The sequence below is a fragment of the Equus caballus genome, chromosome 1 (assembly GCF_041296265.1).
Source record: "Equus caballus isolate H_3958 breed thoroughbred chromosome 1, TB-T2T, whole genome shotgun sequence".
NCBI lineage: Eukaryota > Metazoa > Chordata > Mammalia > Perissodactyla > Equidae > Equus > Equus caballus.
In genome coordinates this window covers 59,667,512-59,683,312 of record NC_091684.1, presented here as the reverse complement: position 1 = coordinate 59,683,312, position 15,801 = coordinate 59,667,512, and the positions used below count along the sequence as shown (strand labels likewise).

At 57.3% G+C, this 15,801-nt stretch overlaps 1 protein-coding gene across 6 annotated transcripts in view; it reads right to left on the bottom strand.

Moving 5' to 3' along the window:
* The window catches only part of ADAMTS14 (ADAM metallopeptidase with thrombospondin type 1 motif 14), an 83,042-nt gene that overhangs the window by 19,238 nt on the left and 48,003 nt on the right, over positions 1 to 15,801 (bottom strand). For 4 of the 6 annotated variants that reach the window (XR_011437415.1, XM_023644388.2, XM_023644368.2 and 1 more), the window contains exons 5-12: positions 12,945 to 13,028; positions 12,046 to 12,202; positions 9,846 to 9,951; positions 7,977 to 8,120; positions 7,215 to 7,347; positions 5,647 to 5,760; positions 3,300 to 3,448; positions 1,162 to 1,337 (exon numbers count right to left, since the gene is read on the bottom strand). Coding sequence is in view for 4 of the 6 variants with exons in the window: in XM_023644388.2 (XP_023500156.1) it covers positions 1,162 to 1,337; positions 3,300 to 3,448; positions 5,647 to 5,760; positions 7,215 to 7,347; positions 7,977 to 8,120; positions 9,846 to 9,951; positions 12,046 to 12,202; positions 12,945 to 13,028 (1,063 nt within the window). In the remaining 2 variants the exon portion in view is untranslated. The remainder of the gene's footprint in view (positions 1 to 1,161; positions 1,338 to 3,299; positions 3,449 to 5,646; positions 5,761 to 7,214; positions 7,348 to 7,976; positions 8,121 to 9,845; positions 9,952 to 12,045; positions 12,203 to 12,944; positions 13,029 to 15,801) is intronic. The other 2 variants (XR_011437416.1, XM_001918062.5) reach the window with 2 other exon arrangements.

Here is a 15,801-nt window from a genome sequence, read left to right as displayed (position 1 = left end):
GGGGGGCTCCAACCCTCCTACAGACAGGAAGGACTTTGACCTGTCTGCCCCAGGCAGGTGGGTCTCCGGGCAGCCGTGGAAGCCAGCCAACAGTGGCAAGGGAGTAGTGAGCTCCCCAGAGTGGGAGGAATCCAAGCAGAGGGAAGACACTCCCTGCCAGCCTGTTCCGGAGGGGTCTGTGCACCAGCGGGCAATGGACAGGCCTCTGTGGTCCTTTCAAACTTGAAGATTGTCATTCTAAATGTGAGCTGAAGAACTGAGGGGTCCTGCAACTGATACTTTGGAACCAGGGCTACAAAGGGGTGGCCCTGGGCTAAGGAGAGGAAGGGCTGTTCTCATTGCTCCATCTGAGGCTGAGGGCTGTGTGTTAGGGGGTGAGTATCTGTCTTTGGAGGGACCATGGAGAGGCCGGCAGGGGGAGGTGGAGCCAGAGGACGGTTACAGGCCCCTCCAGCCTGAAGGCTTTAAGACACCATGAATCCCAGCCCTTCATGGGCTTCCTTCCCTCTGCCGCTATGAAAGCCATCACTAGAAATGCTCCAAAACAGACAGATGCTGGCACTGGCTTGGTCCCAAAATTCAGACCCTGTGGGTGAGTCCCGAGGCCTGTGTCTGTCCCAGGGCAGCCTGGAGGGGGTCAGTGTGAGGATCCCATAGGCTCCCATCGGCCTGCCTCTCAAATCATTTTCATTAACTGCTAAAACGGCAGCACAATCAGCAAAACCTACAAGCACGGCAGGTCACAGGACCGAGCTTCTTAGGACATTGGTTATGCAAAGCGAGGGGGCTGAGCCTGTGTGGTGCCTTCCCTCAGGGAAGGACATGTCACAGGCACCAGCCCCAACAGCCGGCACTGCCGCCGGCCTCAAGGGCACCCCTGGGTGAAGTGCCCCTTGCTCAAGGCATTTTCCTGGCATCTGCCAGAAAACAGTCATCAGAGTACCATATCAGAGATGGGTCTGATGAGGACGGTGGTCCCCCGAGGTAAACAACACAAGGGGCTGCACAAAGGTCTGTGGCAAGCCTGCTGACTGCAATGTCCCTTCTGGTGTCCCCACTGTCCCTCCACCTTCGCCAGCAGGGGAGGCCCTGCTGGGGAAGACACAGACCCAGCACATGCCCAGGGATGTGGGGGTGGGAGGGGGAGCAGGGCCCGCTCACCGTCATCAGGCTCGTAGGGGACCCAGCTGTGCTTGGCGTTCTGGTGGATATAGTAGGAGTTGCGCTTGGCACACTGCTGGGCCCGGAAGTCCTCGTAGGGCCCCGGACACTCCTCGCTGTTGCAGATCTGGTACTGGAACGTGGGCCCTGAGCACAGGCGGCCTCCATAGGCTGGGCTGGGCAGACACAGAGACCCAGTGACCTTGCTGGCTGGGAAGGCTGGGGAGGGCCAGGCTTCCAACATGGCCACCAGGGGCAAGCTCGGCCTTAATAGAGCAGCATCAAAAGGAGGTCCACTAACTCATAAACTGGAGAGGGACCCCCACTGCTGGGGCTGCTGAGCTCAGAGCCTTCCAGATCCCTCTTGCTCCTTCAGGCACACGCCACCTATTCCACCATGTGGCGGGGCAGGGAAGACAGGAATGACTAACCCTCTCCAACTGGGCTGGAAGGGAAATCAGTCTTACTCATCTGTGTATATTCTTCCAGCTGTTACACAGGGCCTGACAGACAATAGGTACTCAGTAAACGACTCAGCTACTCCTATTTGCATCTGCTTCCATTTAATACCATAATAAACTAAGGAGTGGTAAAGAGACGGACCTGGAATCAGAAGATCTGGCTGAATCTAACCCCAAGTCCTGATTGTGTTTGTCCCCGGGCAAGTGACTTAGTCTTGCTGTACCTTAATTTCCCCTTTAAAGGAGGGACCATAAAATGTATTTTATCTGCCTCCCAGTGTGCCTGTGAAGAATAAATAAGAAAAGCTATTTTAAAGCAATCTGTACTCTCTCCTCCAGTAGGTTAGAGGATTAGGTAAGATTATGGATACACAGTATCCAAGCCGGTCCTGCTCAGACAGCCGGGAGAAGTACTGGCTTACACACACCACGGCGCTTACACACACCACCCGCTTACACACACCACGGTGCTTACACACACCACGGCGCTTAGCGTCCCACCTGGCACAGAGCAAGTGTTCCATACGCTGCAATAATTATAACAGCAGCTGCTATTTATTAGTGCTTAATCTGTGGTGGGCATGGTGCTGAGAACACACATATTATTTCATTTAAGCTTCATAAAATAAAAAGTTACTATTACAGAGGACTTCAATAAATGGAAATAACAATCGTCATGACTGGAAGGTGGTTTTCTCAGTGGGCACCGCTGGGCCTTTCTCTAACTCCGGCTTTCATACCCTCATCAGGTGGAAGTTACACGGCAGTTCATTTTGGCTCGTATTTGTACAAGGCCAGTATAGCCACCTGACACAGGATCAAGCTGCTCCAGGAGGTAGTGAGTTCCCCATCCCTGGAGGTAAACAGCAGAGTATGAAGGACCACTCCTGAGGATGCTAGAGGGCAGATGACCACCACCGAGCCGCTGCGCTCCTAGGGCCCTGCCGTTCTGCAGTCCTCATCAGCTCACTCAGCGCCATGAGGGTGGGCCAGGCCCTGCCCCACAGAGGGGCAGAATCCCTCGTTCCTGGAGGCAGCCCCACGTGGCCGACCCCGGCCGGCCCCGGTGTCTCATGAAGCTCCTTAAGCAGGTGCTTCAGCGTGAGAGATGGAGGCCATAGAGAGCTGGTGCTCCAAAGTTCCAAAACCATGGGAGGGGATGCCATAGAAGGGATAACAAGGGAGAAACGGACTGCTTCCCCAGAATGCTGAAATTTGGGAGGGGGTGGTGAGAGACGGGATTTGACTATAGGAAGAGGTAAGTTAAGAAAAATTAAAGGATGTTTTGCTTCATGTGGTAGAAAAAAAACTTGGGGAATTTATTCTCCCAAGACATGGCCATTGAACACTTAGCTCAGGGTTTTCTCAAATTTAGCTGGAGGATCAGGATCATGGCAGGGCTTGTTAATCTGGCAGAGTCCTGGGCCCACCCAGCCTGTGCGGGCAACCTTCAGGACACGAGAGTTTGCAAATCACTGGTTCAGACCCATTCTCAGATGGCAGACCCAGCCAGAAGTGACCTGGCCCCCCAACAATTTTGTGTCCTCATCCATTAGAATACATAACCCCTGCAGGGGTCCTCCTCTTGTGCCCCACCCCCCAGTGCCTTCCCCTCCAAGCCCCTCAGGCCTGGAAGCGGGGTTCCCTGCCTTGCCCACCCCAGCCAAGCACACTCACGGGGGATTATCACAGCTCCGGCTGCGGGATCGAACCCCACCCCCGCATGACCGCGAACATGACCCGAACGTGGTCCAGGAGCTCCAGCCTCCATCCTGGCCGTAAGTCTGCTCCAGCGACTTCCAGATGCAGTGACCTTTGAAGCACCACTGGGATGGAACAGAGGGCATGACGTCACCCTGGGGCCACTGCTGCCCTGCCTGCCATGGAGGGTGCCCAACCAGGCACATGGCACAGCTGGTAGGCACCATGGTGAGCCCAGAGAAAGGGTCGTTAAGAGCACAAGCCTTGGGGTTACACAGAATCCCCCCCACCATGCACTGAATGACCTTCAGCAAAGGACTCCCCTTTCTGAGCCTGTTCTTCAACTGTACGACGTGATGAAAGCACTGTCCACAGAGCTGCTGTGAGCATTCAATGAGACAACACCTGGCACATACAGCCCTCCAAAAACGGCAGACGGTATTATTAAAGATGATAATAACTGTGCAATTATTTGCTTCACTTTTCCAGGAGAAATAAAAGCCTGATAGAGGAGAGAAGACACAATTTTCCCACACTATCTAGAGTTGATCTTGGCTGTACCTCGAAACCACCATCCAGGGGCCACAAGCAGGTGTGCTTGTGGGAGGCAAGCCAGCCACATGGGGAGGTCCGTCCATGTGGTGGAGGGACTGTATGCATCGAGTCCAAGAGGCCTGGGTTTGAACCCCAGCTCAGCCTTTCCCAGCTGTGTGTGGCTTTGGCATAACTTCACCTTGCTGAGCCTCAGTTTACTCACCTGTTAAATGGGACTGTTCTAAGAACTGACAGGAATAACAAAGGCCTGTGCACAGGGCCAGGCACAAAGTAGGCCTCAACCAAACAGGGAATAAATACAGCAAAGCTCTCTGTGTCCTTTTCAAGACATAACTCAGTGGTTCCTAGCCACCCTGGGGAACTTCAAAAACTCCGGATGCCTCAGCTTTACCCCAGACCAACTGAGTCAGGATCTCTAGGCATAGGGAATTTTTAACTAAGCTTGTAATTTTTAAAAGAAGCAGCAGAGCCAGCCCCTTGGCCTAGTGGTTAAGTTTGGCACGCTCTGCTTCAGCAGCCCAGGTTTGGTTCCCGGGTGCGGAATTACACCACTCATCTGTCAGTGGCCACGCTGTGGCAGCGACCCACATACAAAATAGAGGAAGACTGGCAGTGGATGTTAGCTCAGGGTGAATCTTCCTCAGGCGGAAAAAAAAAACAAAGAAGAAGAAGCAACATACTTTGTATACCGTAAAATTCACTCATTTCAAGTGTACAAGGCAATGATTTTTCATAAATTTACAGCATTGTGCAATCGTCACCACCATCCAATTTTGGAACATTTTCATCACCTCAGAGAGATATCTCGTGACCATCTGCAGTCACTCCCCACTCTGGGGGTGGGGACTTTTAAAGCTCCCCAGACGGTTCTAATATGTGGCCAAAATTGAGAGCGGCTGATTAACTGTTACATGAAATTGTGATACGACAGGGCCTGGGACTTTGAAAACACCCGGAGCAGGTGTACCAGTCTCCAGGATAATAGCACGGCAGGGTTGGAGCCCGCGGGCCTGTATAAGGCCATGGGAAGCCCCATCCATCGGTGAAGGGACAGACTCTACACCCCTGTAAGTGGGAGGAGCCTGGTGAGGGCAGAGGGCAGAGGGCAGGCTGGTGGGGGCAGGTCCCCAGGCTGGGATCCCAGCTGATGCTGAGCCATCATCACGCCTCTCAACACTGCTTCTTCCGAGCTCTCTCATTTGCTTTGACGTGACTCAGTGACTTCAGAACAACCCCGAGGGGTGGGAAGGATGCTTGGTCAGAGGTCAGGAGGAGTTCAGTGAATGGCCCAAGGTCACCCCACAGCGATCACGGCAGGGCCAGCAATAGAGCAGAGGTGGGGTTCACACCCCAGCCCAGGGCTCTCAGCCGCAGCTATGATGTCCCCTGACAAACAAAGCCCTGCACCCACACACGCGTGAGGGAGCAAACAGACAGGGAAATGCGTGACAGGGCAGGTCTGGGGGAGGAGGCCTCGTCCTCCACATCTGTAGAATGGGAGTAAGCACTCCGGCCGGGTGGCCTACGAGATAGTGCCAAGCTCCATAAACTGCAGAAGCCACGGAGTGTGAGGTGGGAGAGAGGGAGGGTGTGAGTGTGTGTGAGTTCACCTGCGGCCTCCGTGCACATCTACCTCACACGAGGCTCGCACCTGTCCTCCAGCACCGCCCACCACATTCATATACACACTAGGTGGGGAGGCAGGGGTTCTCCTGAGACCTGCACTCCAGGAAGCCACTCCTGCTGTAGACCCCGGGCCCGCAGGTACCTTGCCTGGCTCGCACTCGGTCCCATCCAGCGGGGGCCCCTTCTTGGTCTTGCAGAAGTATGGGTTGTCAGGGTGGCTGCACCACAGCTGTTTGCAGGGCTCAAAGGTCCTGAACTGCGTGGAAGGGGAACAGGGTCACAGGGCAGGACTAGCTCTCCAGCTCTGACAAGTTGTCCAGGGTGCAAAGGGCAGGGACACAGAGAGAGAGGAGGGTGGTGGACACTGGGCCCAGAAGACTGCGAAGAAGGTAGGAGGGGACTGTGCAACCAGAGCCGCACACATCCTCAAGCTCCACCCTAGCCCAAGTGCCAGTGGCCTCCAGCGCCCCCTCCTCTCTCCAACAGGGCACAGAGAAGAGGGGCCCAGGCACAGCCCTCACCCCCTCGTCTCCCTCCCCAGGCCTCCCTCCCCGCCTTTGCAGAAGCCACTGTGTGACTGAGTGCAGACTAGGGTTTGAGGCTCTAGGGAGGCGGGGCCCACCAATGCCCCCTGAGTCCTGTGCACGTGGGGGCATCGAGGGGCCTGCCGGTCTAGCTCAGACCTGCAGCACCCAGACAAAGTCAGCACTCCATCTCCCTCCAATCTCACCAGCCTGCCAGAGGCTGGTGACCTTAAGTTTCCAATTGTCTAGGAAAGCCCCAATTTCCTTTTCTCTTCTGTCATCCGTGCCAGCCAGACAAGTGTCCTGCAAATACAGCACTGGGGCATTGAAACCCCCTATCCCAGGCTGTTCCCCGACTCGCAAAGCAGAGACCATGTGTCCCACTGTGCCCTGGGCAGTGGAGAAGGTGACCACGTGCAGGGCCTCCTGGTTCTATAGAATGGAGGGGGGTGGGCTGCATTCCTGGGTAAGGGGCTTGAGGCACTCAGGTCACCAAGGCCTGCCCCATCAGAAAGTCCTCTGCCCCAGGATGTCCCCTTCTCTGAGCCTCCACCTGGGCCCCAGTTAGCAGCTGTTCAGTTCTCTCCTGGGTGGCTCTTGCTGGCCGCCAGGCCCCAGGCTCTCCCCTGCCCTGTACTGCAGAGTAGGGACAGGACTATGCTCTCCGTATCCATCTCCCAGGCATGGGAGAAAGGGAGCATGGAATTGACCCCCTGGAGAGAGGAATGTGCGGGCACAGGAGAATTTCACTAGGGTGGGAAGTCAGCCCCAAACCCCTGAAGAGCAGATGGTGGCAACTATTCCTTTGCCAGGCCAGAGCCCAGTGCCTCATCTGACATGCGGACTGCCTGGCATTTAAGCCCCTGGTGACCAGCTCAGCCAGGATCCCATTGGCCATCTGCCCTCTGTTTTACTCTGTTCCCATCTTTTCCAGGGCTGAAGTGTTCTCTAGCCACTGCACACATCTGCCCCCACAGGTGGGACTGGGCAGGGCAGGTATGTGCAGAAGGTGGTAGGGCCTGGGCCCTGGTCACCCTGCATCCCCCCATGGTGGCTGGCACTGAGGCTGCAGGCCCATCACAGGGCCACCTGGCTGGCAGGGCAGACGGTGCTCTGTGACTGACCAGCCTGGGTCACAGAGGACACGACCTGGCGCCCCGGCTGGCAGAGGCCGGTGGAGACTCACCACTGAGCAGGTGTGGTACCCAGTGCCAAAGTCGAAGCGGCACTGCTCGTCCATCGAGTAGTCGATGCCGGGCAGCTCTGGGGGCCGGGGCCAGGCGGGCACAAAGGGGTCATCGAGCAGGCAGTCGTAGGAGCTGCCAGTGGAGACCGGGAGGTGAGCCAGGCGGAGGCAGGAATCCCTTAGCTCTCCATTCCCGGGGCTGGGAAGGCCTGCAGGAGTCCACCCACTGCTCCGCGCCAGGAGCTGCGTATTCTGGGGACAACGGCTGCCCTGGGCCCCCCTCACGCAGGACCTCGCTTCCACCAACGCGTGCCTGGGGTCAGAAGCTCAGCCTGTAGCTGCCTTACAGGGCCAGTTTTGCCCACTTTAGAGGGACACGCTATGGCCAAGAGCAAGGGCTGGTTCATGGACAATTTGAGGGCTCACTGCACTGAGGGAAGAAGAAAAGTCAGCCCACCATGCAGAACATATGCTGGGCCAGCTGCCACATGAGGTTAGTGACAGTACCTCTGCGCGTACCTGCCCCATCCAAATCCACTCTGCGCCCAATCTCGGCCTTGACCCCCAAGTCTAACGCTTGTCCTGGGCCTCCACATCCCTGGAGCCCCAGGAGCCAACTGGCAAAGCCAGGAATTGAGCGTGTGTCACGGGCGGGATGGTGTTGGGAGGGGAGGTGACTTGCGGGAGACGGGTAGCAGTGTGACCTCTGCGTGGAGTGGCGGCACGCTCCCCATCCCAGCCCCCAGGGCAGAGGCGACCTACGGGAGGTAGCGGCTGAGCTCCAGCTTGCTGCAGCGGGACCAATGGAAGCGGTGGAAGGCAGCCTGCACCAGGGGCGCCATGACGCTGCCCAGGCTGGTCTCATCTGCGCAGCCATTCCCCTGACCGTCATGCTCCATGCCGAGCCTGGAGGGTGTGGGAAGACAGAGGGGAGCCCTGAGTCATGCTCAGGGAGCCCGCCCCGGGAAGACAGGCAGGCAGGCCAGCAGTGGGAGACCCTGCCCTGAGCAGGCTTCAGACTGCACCTCCTGGCCTCAGTTTCCTCACCACGCAGCGGAGAGGACCACCCCTCTCGATGGAAGCTGAAGCCCCACCCTGACCCCCAATAGGGCTGGACTCATTCTGTCCTCCTGCCCCCTCCTCAAACTCCACTCACATCCTCACAGCTTCCAAGCCCAGCTCAAACCCCACTCCTGCTCCAGGGGACCCTCCCTGGCCTCCTAGCTCATGGGCTGACCTCCCACAGCAGGGCCACCTGTATCATCACTAACAACTCGCACGCCAGGCACTGTCTTCCCACCAGACCCAAGGCCTTTGGGTACAAGGACCAGGTCTCCTTCAGTTCAGTTCAACCCCATTTGCTGAGTCCCTCTGGGCCAGCCTCTTAAGCTGCTCCAAGACCCGACTGTACTTAGCACAGAGCTTTGCACATGGTGGGCACCTATTACAATGACAGCTGAAATTTTAAAGTTGTCTTTGTAGTTAGTATTCAACGCCAAAACCCAAAGGTTCTAAATTCTTAAATACTCCAGGTGGCTGCAACTGGCCTTGACTACTCAACACACGGGCTTCTAAGCTTGACCTTGTCCCTCCAGAGGGAGGGGCCCCTGCTCAGTGAAGAGTGGACACCCCCTGCCCCCACATACAGGAAGACAAACTCCTGGCTCCAGAATATGTAGAACCACTGGCTTCCGGGGCAGGAAGAGACCTCGGAGGTTCCCTGGGGCCAGCCTCTCTGCACAGATGAGGAAACCGAGGCCCCAGAGAGGAGGCGCACCTGCCCGGGAGGGGCAGAGTTGGGATGAAGTCTGCATGGGCTTCCTGCGCTGGTGGGGTTGATGAGGAGATGGGTCCGGCAGACCGTGGACGGCAGACCCGCCCGCTGGGGCTGGCCCCTCCTCTCCTTCCCACGCCCTGCAGAGAGCAGCTTCCCTCTGTGCGACAGCGGGGGCGGGGGTGCACGTCCCTTAGCTCTGCCCCTGTGCACAGACAAGGCACGACCATGGCATGTGCACATTGCCACCTGACACGTTGGACAGAGGCTTATTTGCTTTTTCCCGGCTTCTAGAGCTCTTCTCTGTCCTGATCTCCTCTGTAGCCCCATTCCTAGAATAGGGCCTGGCACACAGCAGGTGCTCAAGAAATACAGGTTGAATGAATGAATGAACATGCTCTAGACAAAATCCCAGCCCAAGGACCAAGCAAGCCAGCCTCCAGCCCGGCCTGTGGCCTGAGTGCCAGTGCACTGCTTATGGTGGGCTCAGGCCAGCACTCCAGTGTGTGACGAGTGCCAGCGCAGGCTGGAAGGGCTCTCAGAAGGGCCTCGAGGAGGGGATGGGATGGAGGGGCAGAGACTACCCAGAGAGCACACTGCCTACCACGGGACACTGCCACTGACCTGCCCACAGGCCGGCCCACATCTGGGCCCCCAGGCACAAGGCAGACCCAGAATTGCTCGGGTAGTCCTGGGCCCCTGGGTTCCCTCCCCACCAGCGCAAGGCCTCGCTGCAGGGTAGCTCCTCTGGCATCTCCTCAGACACTGGGACAGGAGCCCAATCTGGGGCAAAGCCTCCCACACCCACAGACATCCTGGGAGCTCACAGCACAGCCAGCCCTCTTGGTGCCACTTACACGTGGCCGGTCTCATGGGCCACCACGAAGGCTGAAGAGAAGCCGTCCTCGTGGTTAAGAGCACAGCTTCTCAGGGGGTGGCACATGCCAGTGACAGGTGCATACCCTGCCGGGAGAGGAAGAGAGGTCAGAGAGAGAGGTCATGCACAGGTGAGGTAGGACACAAGGTCTGTGCCCTACCGGCCACTGCAGGGACATCCTGACTGGTCACTGCCGGAGGGTCCCTGGAGGAAGAAGGATCCTTGCAAAGTACCCCCGCAGTGGAACAGTCTGGGCCAAGCTGCCCCCACATCCTAAGGCTTCCGGCTTCCCTCTCGGCCTGCAGCTTCCCTGTGCCTGTTAGAAGGCAGCAGGATTTCCAGACAGGGCCCGAGCCTGCGCACACCTGACTCCCATGCCTCGTCCCTCCAGCCAGCCAGTCAGTTAGTCAACAAACAAGCTCCAAATGCTTTCTAGGTGGGGGTAGGGGTGGCATAGTGTTAGATACTATGGGGAAAACAGAGGAATCAGGTCAGAGCCTCCCATCCCCCAACCTACAACACCCCCACACTTAGGGGCCCACGGCTTAGCAGGGACAAGGGTCAGGAGGTGAGTTACGTGTGTGCCTGCAGGGCCAGAGTTCAAGGAGCGCAGCACGGAGTGCAGGGGTGATCTGGAGGAAGGGGCGGGTTTCAACTGAAGGGGCTGAGGGGACCAGGGAACGACTTATGGGGCACAGAGCTGGGCCTGGAGGACAGGTGAGACAATTCTCTGGAGGTGGAGAGACGGCATGTGGGTGTGGAGGACACAGGCAAGGGGGCAGGGCCCAGAGAGCCGTGGGCAGTGCAGGAACAGCGTGGCCCACGTGTACCAGGCAGCGCTGGTGCGAGGCCTGTGTTCTCAGGGGCCTGCTTGCAAGACCCACCCTGGGGCCCTGGTATGGGCTGAGAGGGTAGAGGGCCCGGGAACACACCCAAGGAGGGGTGAGGTAGCTCGCTCCTGGCGTAAGTTCCCTGCTGGGCCTGCAGCTGACCCTTCAGGACTGCCAAAGTGCTCTTTCATTGGAGAGGGTCTTGGGGGCACAATGAGAGGCTGTAGGGGAGCAGGTTTCTTGGGCCTCCAATGTCCTGGAGGTCTGAGATTTGCCTTACCTGGGATACAAGTACACACATGGGTGTATGTTTGTGTGTCTGTGCATGTGTGTCTATGCAACCTGTCTATGCTGCAGGTTGCTGTGTTACATGTTTGTGCATGTACATGTGTATCTGTGCAGTGTATGCATGTGCCTATTGATACATGTGTCTATGTGTGCATGTACATGTATGTCCATGTGTCTGTGCATGTCTATCTGTACGTAGGTGTATCTGTGTGTGTGCATGCAAGTGCACATTGGGGGCTTTACGGATTCAGCAAGGAGCTCTTTGGGTCGAGGCATGGCTGCCAGACTCATTTCTAACATCGAATCAGAAAAAACTAGAAAGTCCTCAACTTGGAGCCTGGAGATCTAGTCTGAGTTTCAGATCTGTCTCTTCTCTGCTGTGGGACATAGGTGAGCCTTTTCACCACGATGTGCCTCAGTTTCCCCACATGGAAAACGGGGAGTGGTCAAAGCCTCCTGTGTTTGGAGAGCACTCACAGGCACACTCCGTCACAGACATTCCATGCACTCCTTGGCCCTTGCAGCAGCCCTGGAAGGAGGGAGGCTGCTATTTTATTTGCCCCATTCGACAGCTGAGAGATCACAGGCAGATGAAGTGAGCTTGGATCATCAGGCTCCAGAGGCACGGAGCTGGGGGCAGAGCACAGCCTTCCTTTCCGAAGTCCATACGGGCCCACCCTGCTGCCCCCCAGCCTGCAGTAAGGACAGATGGATGTGGCGTGGGCAGAAGCATCTTGAAGATCGCTGAGGGGTCTCAAGCAGCCAGCCTCTGGGATGGGAAGCACAGAGCCTGGGACCTGACCGCTCACAGCTGCCCACAATCTCGGCCCAGACAGTAGGGACCATGGCGGGGACCCCTTCACTTCCCCTGACCCCCGGGAAGCCATTCCAAAGCTCGCTCACCCATCTGGCCAGGTCCTGTCTCCAAAGTCCCATGGACCTTTTTGCTGCCAGGGAACCCAGCCGCTCAAACCTCCCTGGGGTGGCCCCGGAGAGAGCGCAGCCCTGAGCCTCGGCTTCTGCCCTGCAGCTGCACACACCTGGCCTCTGCAAGTACAGTACCTGGCATACCTGAGGGCCCAAAGTCCTGCCGGGTGAGGAAGATGACATGGTCGTGGTGCTCTGCATGGTCGGGGTCCTGGCGCTGCTGAGAGTGTGCCCAGCGACACACCTGCTCCAGGCTGCGCGAGGGGTTCCCACGCTCAATCAGGCTCAGGGACTGCGGGGGCCGGAGAGCATCAACAGCGGAGCGGTGGGTCGGAGCCCCCAGACCACAGCGGGCACCCGGCGCTCTCTTCCCACTGGCAGAGAACACCAAGGCCCACGGACTGCAGCGCTGGTCCCAAGGCCACCAGCCGTCCCAACGCTGGCTGCTGCTGGCACACAGCCCTCCCACTTCAGGGGATGTTCAGGTGCCAAGCCCTGGGCAGGGACACCCGTCAGCTGAGAACTCAACACACATTCTCTCTAATCCCTCGACTAACCTGCCAAGCAGATGCTGTCCAGAGCATTTCCTCTACACTTACATTCATTGTCTTATCTAATCTTCAGAACAGCCCCTAGAGGAAAGCTCTGTTGTGACCCCCGTCTTGGGGAGGACAAGCGACTGGTCTAAGATTGTAGAGCCCAGGGCCCCAGGGCCCCACCCTACCAGGACTTGTCTTGGTCGCTGCCCCTCCTTAAGCCCCACTTTCCCCATCGATTCCTCAAGGACCAGGACCTCCAGCTATAAGGGTACAGGACTGTCCATTTATCAGATTAGAGGGAGCCCTTAAGTCCTCGCTTACCAACCCCAAATGCCTCTGCCACTGAAGCCTCAATTCTAATGGTCTCAGGGCTCTGATTCCAGAGACAAAATGTTTCCTAGATGCCGTCCCCCTCCCCCACGCTGTAGCTGCTCCAATGCACTGGCCCCACACCCCTTGTCCCTCCACACCCCGCCTGCTGACAAGGCGGTTTACCTGCCGGTAGCCAACCATGATCAAGCGGACAAGGGCAATGTTTATGTGGGCTCCGAGGGACTCATCGTGGTAAATCTCATCCACCTGAAAGAGAAGAGCATGCAGTTTTAGGGGAAGTAAATGTTCGTTAAGGGCCTACTGTATGCCAGGTACTGGGCCAGGTACTGGAGAGAGGTAAAATGACCCGCCCAGGACGTGCAGCCAACGAGCAGCAGAGCTGGGCTCGAATCCTGGCTGCCTGACTCCGACCCTGAGCTCTCCCCACGAAGCCCAAGTGTGCAGGCGTCTGGTCTCAAACTCAGCAGCTCTGACCAACTCTCGCCTCTCTACATCTCTGAAGAGCCCTTACAGAAATGTCACCTGGCTCAGATCCCTCGTCCTCACATCCCTGCACACCTTTTCAATTGCCACCGCAATCATCTGTCTGGCCTGTCGGGCCGGGCACTGGGGAGGCAGGGGCAGGCGCTCCTCCAGGGCAAATCCAGGGGGAAAGTGCTGGGACCAGCAGCATCAGCATCACCTGGGGGCTCACTGGGAAGGCAGAGCCTCAGGCCCAGCTCCTGGGTCAGAGTCTGCATTTGAACAAGATCCCTGGTGATTCTCAGGCTCGATCATGTCTGAGCATCACTGCATTGGCTACTCCCTCTCCCACCGGCCCAGGGACCTGTGGGGCAGTGCCTTGCACGGTTCATCAAAGCACGCAGTCCTATCTACTCCCCTACTCAGGAAGCCCCAGAACAGTGTCCATGACAGGTGGACACAGCCTCTGCCAGTCCACCCCCAAGGACAGGGAGCTAGCCCGCTCCTGAGGATACCCATCTCCTGAGCTGTCCCATTGGACAACTCCAGGTTTTTTGCTTTAAATAACTTTTTTTTCTGAATATAAAACATTTCACTCTAAAAACTTTGAAAAGTACAAAAAAAGTAAAAGAAGAAAATTAAATCACCTCTCCTACTATTAGCCAGATACATAACAGCCACAGTTAACACGCTTCCTGCTCTATGTGTGTCTCATTTTACAAAATTGGAATCACACTGAATATACTCTTTGCATTTCGCTTGTTTCATGCAACATTATTCTGTGTGTTTAAAAGTATCATCTCCAGTGTCTGCATGGCATGCGCCACCACTTATGTAACTAATCCCCCAGTTGGACATAACCCCAGAGAGAAGTGATTTGTCCAAGAGGAGAAATGACTTGCTGAGCGAGTCAGTGTCAGTACACAGCACTAGTGGAGCAATGCAGCTCCTGGGAGCCAGAGTTCTGGTTCAAATCCCAGCTCTGTCGCTTTGGAGCTGGGTGGTCGGGGGCAAACCAGGTAATTCTTTAGAACCTCCGTTTCTGTCTCTTAGAACAGGGATCATAATGGCTGTCGTGTGGACGTCTCACGCCAACTCCACATCTGGGAATGATGAGTGAGCCACACAGGCAGACAGGCCCCAGGCACCGACAGTGATGGAGACAGAAGTGGAACCCAGCCTCTGACTCCTGCCCGCACAGCTTCCCAGGAGCCGGGATAGAGTTTCACGCATGGCCCTGTTCTCACCACTTTCGTCCCTCTATGCCCTTCAGCTCATGAGCAAAGTAACCAGCCTACAACCCACACGGGGACTGCGGTCCAGCAAACCCAGAGGAACCAGGCGGCCAGCCCCACATCTGAGAGCCCCCCGGGAGAGGAATCCAGGAGGGGAAGCGGAGGTCTGCTCCTGTGCCGACACAGCCCTCCTGGGCCAGGCTGTGGGGGCCGAGCTGCGGCAGCAGATGCTGTATGCACCGTGGAGCCCCAGCCCGCCTCTCCCAGTGCCCAGAACAGGCAGCTGCCCCAACTCATGAGCAGGCAGACTTCAGAGCAGCCAGCATCAGGCTTCCACCAGGGTCTGCCTGGCACCCACGTCTGGACCCAACTGAGATGGAAGACCAGTGCCCCCTGTGGGACAGCAGGCCTCCCCAACACCCCGCCACACGGAATGGTGGGAAGTCCAACAGGCAGCAGCTCTTCCTCCCACCGGCCCCCTCTCCCCAGCAGGAACAGAGACATCATGGGAACAAGTGCTCAAATACATAAAGAGATGTCCTTCTCAACCCGCACACCCTTGACTTTCCTAGGAGAACTGCGGGCTGGAGGGGCAGGGGTCCAATCAGCCACACACACATTTTCTCCCCAACAAATTCCAACCTAAGGATTCTTCGCTGATCTGCTGACATGACTGCTGATCTGCAATAGAAAGACTCCTAACTAACCCCGACGTCTTAGCCCCTCCAACACCAGAACTTGGCCTTCCTTCTACACAGGGGTGGGGTCGGTGTCTCAGACCACCCTGACATGCCCTGTAGGCACGTAGACCAAGGGTGGGGTCACGGGTGACGCACATTCCACACAGCCACACCGCGCCCCACTACACATGTATAAACCACGGCCGCCCCGAGGCAGGGGAAGAGAGCAGGCACTGGGAAACAGGTGGGGGCATCTGCAGGGCCCTGGGCGTAGCGAGTGACCAGGGCCACTGCCTTCCTGCCCCGTCTCTCTCCAAAGTGGACCAGGTGGAGTGCTGCCAGAATCCTGCCGTATTACTCATTTCTATCCCCGCACGCAGCAGGCCAAACCCCTATCAAGGCCTCCAGTGACCCCCGCTCCCCTGCTCCATCTCCAGCCCAGGACACTGGGAGGTCCTCACGGTGGGGCTGGGGAGGGGGCTGCCGCACTCTGAGCAGGAGGCAGAATCAGAGCCTGAGTGTCCAATGCTGATGGGGTTGAGTGGGACCTCGTGACGCCACCTCCCACTCCCAGGTAACTGGCCTCAATGCAAACACTGAGCAAGCAGAAAGGGACACCCCATCTGGAGAGACCACTCAGCA